This window comes from Lathyrus oleraceus, chromosome 5 (assembly GCF_024323335.1).
Source record: "Lathyrus oleraceus cultivar Zhongwan6 chromosome 5, CAAS_Psat_ZW6_1.0, whole genome shotgun sequence".
NCBI lineage: Eukaryota > Viridiplantae > Streptophyta > Magnoliopsida > Fabales > Fabaceae > Lathyrus > Lathyrus oleraceus.
The window spans coordinates 648,988,277-648,993,892 of NC_066583.1; the positions used below are offsets into that span (position 1 = coordinate 648,988,277).

The window sequence follows — 5,616 nt, forward strand, 5'->3', positions numbered from 1 at the left end:
TTAGGAATGAAACCCTAGAATTGATGCATTTGACTGTTGAAGTTGCATGTATACTATGAGTTCTTAGCAAGTTTCAGTTGTGTTGGAAATTACATAGAATGAGAAAACTATGAAATTATGGAAATTCTGCACTTTGAATTGATTCAGATGAAAATTTGAATTGAATCAAATGTGTAGGGAGGGGGACTGTTGATAAGAAAAGTATTGATCTCATGGGGATGGGGATTGAGATTGAACATTTTGATAACTTATTTTGAACCAATAAAATAATTCAAGAACTAAAAGATAGTAATATTGAATATCATGTAACAAAGTATAAATAACATAAATTAATAATGAAAGTGAATTAAAATATGTTAGAAAATGATCTATTCTATATTTTTATCTAATATCTGTGGTGTTATGTGTAAGGTGATATCATACCTAAATTGTATGGTGTTTGTTTCAAGAGTCTTGTATCTTTTTTTAGCAAGCAAAAGATTAACATTTTCATAAAAAATAAACATGACCTTATCAATTCCAGCCATATGATGTCAGAAGAGAGTTTCATACTACTCTATTTTCATCTCTATAAATTAACAAAATGATATTTATTTATCTATCTTGCTAATCTACCTTACTGACATATTCTTGTTAGTCAAATTCTTGAGTACTACTTCTCTGAGGCAATTGCATGTTTACTATGTCTTCTCTTGGAAGACTGTAGATTGATCCATTTACTTGTTCATTTGTCATTTGCTGATTTTCAGGTGCTGTTAGAGCCAAAAGGTGTGTGCCCTCTTTATTTTTGCGAAGTACAAGATAAGCTATACCAGCCAAATATACTGCCATGCCTGAAAATCCTAACATCCCAAGAAACACCTTGGCCACGATTTCTATGTCACTATGAAGAAGTAGCTTGATGAAACCAGTTATTAAGTAGTATATATTAATAATCATAATAAGGGAGCCGATTATCCAAGTAATGGCCGAAATCTGCAATAAGAAAGAGAAATAAATTCTATGTCAAACAACATGCAGAACAACGTTTATTTCTTCCAAAAACATTAGACATAGAGGTGAGAATAGATCACGCTAGACTTTGCAAAACTTGAGTCTGACTTAGTTAAAAAGGTTTAGTCCTAAACCTGATTTATTATCTATTACAGGCCATTTTTTAAAGTCAGACAAAGCCGGAAAGCCTCTTTCAAAGCCTACTTCACTATTTTGTTCATTGAAAGTAGACAAAGAAGTGTTTTAGCAAATTTGTCATAACAAAGAAAATATACCATGGTAGAGTTAACATGTGCCCCCATCTTGGTTTTGCTACTTGTGAACTTGAGGAGTGGAACCAAAGCAAATGGAAGCTCAAATGATAAAATCATCTGATCAACAAACAAAGAAGGGCTTTAGCACATGCTTTAGCAGAAATTAGTTATGTTTTAAACAAAAATGAATGCATACAAAAGCAACAGGAATTATAAAAATGATGCCATGTTGACAAATATTTTTGATGATAACAAATTTATGTTTATGTTGCTTTATATAACCACATAAGTGACCACGTGATCCTTTTTAAACTCGGATGAAGCCAACAAAGCAGTTAAGAACAGTTGTGACCATAATGTAGTTCAGTTACAAATGTATGCGAAACTTCACTGATATCATAACATGTCAATTTAAACAATAAATTTTTTGTAATATAGACATATTCTTAAGGCAAAAGGTTTAGAAAATATTTTAGGACCAAAACAACTAGAGAAAATTTGTGGCAAGAATATCTTACAGATGCAATTATGATGAGCTTCCCAGCCCCAGCAGAGCCACCAATGACTGCAACAATCAAACTGGGAACTATGGCTAAGCAACGGGTTAACATATTCCGAATCCATGGTGTCAATCGTAAATCAAGAAATCCCTAAAACAAAGAAAGAATTTGTAGAGCGGAAATTGTAAACACCAAAAGGTTATCAACGAGGACACAATGCAAGTGAACCTTAGCAAAATTCAGAAAAAGCGATTAAACTCAAAGCTTATTAGGGACAGACACATGTTGCTACTACATTAAGTTTCATAAAGGATATTAAAGCAATGTTGAACATAAAAATACTAAACACAATGGGTTGAAATTTGAATTTGAGGTGATGATGTGAAAGGTTTAGAAGATGACACTTGGAAAAAAATTTGTTCATTTTACAAATTCTGTGTGTAATATAATGACTATTTCATACACAGATCATGGTTAAAAAATAGTAAATTGTCTACCTGCATGACATACTGCCCTGCATAAGTTCCTGTTATCGTAGAACTTTGACCTGAAGCAAGCAAAGCAACTCCGAACAGTTTTGAACTCCATTTCCCCAAGACATTCTGAGTATGGGACATGTTAGAAATTACCATCTATAATTTTATGAACTACTTACCGATAAAAATTGTTAATGAATTTTGCTGATTAGATAAATTGCAGTAGACTAGGCAAATAAACTTTACAATCTACACAAGTTATGAAAGAATTCTCCATGTTTAACATACTCTAAGTAGGAAGGAAGCTTTGTTTAGATCCAAATCCCGACAGTTCATCTGATCTTCCTCATTCAAATTTGAAGAATAGCAAACGGCACCACTTACAGAAATGACAGAAACATTTATGAGGAAGGCCACCATAAGAGCAAAGGCACTTTCTATCATGTAAAATCTGCAAGCCTCCTATCAAAGAAAATAGATAAACGAGACAATAGATACTTCATTACCACAATAATCACAATTATGGCATCACTTGAAACAGAAATAAATGTTGAAAGGAAAAAATAGTAAGCGCTCTCTACAAAAGATTAAATGATTACTTTGATTCCACGAACTGATCGAGGTATTTTCCTAGAAAGTACCAATGCCGAGTGCAGGAAGAGATTGTGGCTGAGGAAAATACATATAGAATCATGGCATGAAAATACATTTTAAGGAAAAAGAAAATGGCAAAAGAAGACGTGAAGAACTAACGGCATAACCATAGCACCGAGGAGTGAAATTGCAAGACCAGTAGCTCCATTCCCTTTAAGTTGCGGCACAAAAAGACCCTTCACAACTTCTTTAGCATCAGGCTTGGCATATCCAAGCTCAGCCCAAAAACAGGCAGCAATTGTAAACACAAGAAATGCAATCAAGAACTCAAGTTTCCTAACCTGTTTGACAACAGCACAGAAATGGCTCATATTGCTCTTCATAACATGAAAATTCTCTTTATGATATCAGACCATAGAATGGAATACAGTAAACTACCCCATATTGCTGTAATGCTAAGAGCATCAATGTGCTGAGTCCGGTCAGAAGGACACCAATCCAAACAGGTATGTTGAAGAGCATATTTAATGCAAAGGCTGTCCCGATCACTACATATATGTACAGTAAAACAACAATATTTAAGATTACCAAAAGTGAAAGAGAAGCTGAAAAAAATGGATAACTATGGTTTGTGTTCTTAAAGCTTGATAATTTACCTTCATAATCCTAAGCAGTATATAAATCCCTACGAAAAGTAGTGTTTTTTAACTGTGAACAAAAAATAATGTGAAACAATTCAAAATGCTTAATTCATCTCAATACCTTCTGGGATGTCACAGGCCACTATGGCGATTTCAGCAATAACCCAAAGAATAAAGTTAGACACACGGGAATATTCAGCTCTACAATGCTCTGCTAAGTGCTTTCCTGCAAGCAACATATAAAATGCAAAGAATCAAGAAATTTACCTCCCACAGCATGCTTATCAAATTTATTCGGTAAAATGAAGTACCAGTGACCACCCCAAGATTTGCAGCCATCGATTGAATTACAAGAGCAGCACACGATGCCACCAATATGATCCAAAGTAACTGAAAAGATAATATGAAAAAGAGATGAAGGTTTAAGCATAAGCCATGACTCTCAACCATAACTACTATAAGAATACATCATAATACCTCATATCTATATTGTGCCCCAGATTGTAGATCCGTCTCAACTGCAAGTGATTATAAGAATGCTATAAGCATATATTTATTATGTCAATTTATTACCTTTTATATAGAGTTATTAGAAGAAAAAAAAGCATGAAAAAGTGTGATCTTATCTTACAGTTTCCAGGGTCTATATAAGCAATGGAAACAAGAAACCCAGGACCCATGTATGCAAATAAATTTTTCCAGCTTGTTCTCTGCAAGTTAGAAAAACACAAATAAATGGTGGTTATCGAACAAACAACTCTTCACATTGGTTGAAGTATGTGTATTCCCGCAGAGTACTCTACATTCAAAGCACTCATGTAATTAATTAGGTTGAACCATTATTAAACTCTAACACAAAACAAAATGTTAGAAATATGCCAAATACAAAATAAATTGTTACCAAAAGAGTCAAACTTGAGAATCAAGAATCAAATCATATACCAAATATGTGACATATAAACAAACAACATCTCATATACTAAATCTTTAATAATTTAATCTTAAACAGATGTGGCAAGTTAAAGCAATGTTTGTCAGTGTTCTACTCCATCATCATTTTTAGCATAGCATAGCTAACCATAAATTCAAAAAAAAAAAAAAGAAAAAAAGCTTGAGTGATTGAATGACAAGAAGACAGACAAACTCACATCAGGAACAATAATTTGATCAGTATTTGTTGTGTCAATAAGCGGAGCATTGGAAAGGCTTCGATTTCCAGTGCTGGAAATGAATTGTGGCTGCCCAGAACCAGAAGAACCTGGGACAGCCATATTCTCTTTCTGCAGCAAAAAACAAAACAACAAATCTTTCAGCGAAATAAAATCAAACACCTGGGGTCCAATCTAAAAAAAAAGCAAGAATGAAGAACAGAGTAGCTGCATTAATGAGTAAGAAAAAGAAACAATTGAGTTGAGAATTGCATGCAATTAATCTGAGGTTGAACATTACTCAGCGCATGAAAAAAAGATTGAAATTGAAATGAAAAGAAAGATAGCGTACCAAAAGTGTAGGGTGAGAAAATTGGAATGGAAGTGAAGTGCACTTTTTGAGTTGTATTTATAGCATGATTCTTCCAGTACCAAATCGTAATGAACACTAGTCTTAGTTATGAAAAGAATAACTTCTTTTTTTGGATGTATAGATAATAACGTTAAGAAGTGGATGGATCACAAAATGAAATGGATGCCAGTGTAAGAATCTCATGCGGATGTTCTATAACTTTTTTTTTGAGTCTTGAACATGCTCGGATGAGTTCTTGAAATCTAATTATCCTAAATTTTTTAGAAAATAAATAAATAAATTATATAAAATATAAAGTGGAGCACAAATATTTGTAGATATTATTTTATATATAATTAAATAAAAGTTAAATATTAATAAATATTTAATGATCACGATTAATAATCAACTAATTTAAAATCTCCTTACATTATCATTATTAAATAAATTTTATTATTTGAATTTGAATTTTTGACTAAAATAATCCATTTTTTTTAAAATAATTCCAAAATAATCCATTTTTCAGATTATTTTCCTAACTACCATACTTTAAAGAGGCGACGTCACATAAATTGCGCATACTCTCAAAATTAAAAAGGTGACGCCAATTGGATTGACTTATGCACCTAGTGATGTCAATCTAATTGGCGCTTCTATG

At 32.6% G+C, this 5,616-nt stretch overlaps 1 protein-coding gene across 1 annotated transcript; it reads right to left on the minus strand.

The window, feature by feature from the left end:
• Positions 1-267: 267 nt before the first annotated feature.
• Positions 268-5,192, minus strand: LOC127087637 (metal transporter Nramp6). The gene is made up of 14 exons (XM_051028554.1): positions 4,959-5,192; positions 4,607-4,738; positions 4,090-4,168; positions 3,936-3,976; positions 3,770-3,848; positions 3,580-3,684; positions 3,256-3,365; positions 2,977-3,158; positions 2,823-2,892; positions 2,512-2,685; positions 2,245-2,349; positions 1,766-1,897; positions 1,269-1,364; positions 268-975 (listed from the first exon to the last, which is right to left on the minus strand). Exons 2-14 carry the CDS (start codon positions 4,727-4,729, stop codon positions 634-636), a joined length of 1,638 nt encoding a protein of 545 aa, XP_050884511.1. The 5' UTR covers positions 4,730-4,738; positions 4,959-5,192; the 3' UTR covers positions 268-633.
• Positions 5,193-5,616: the final 424 nt, after the last annotated feature.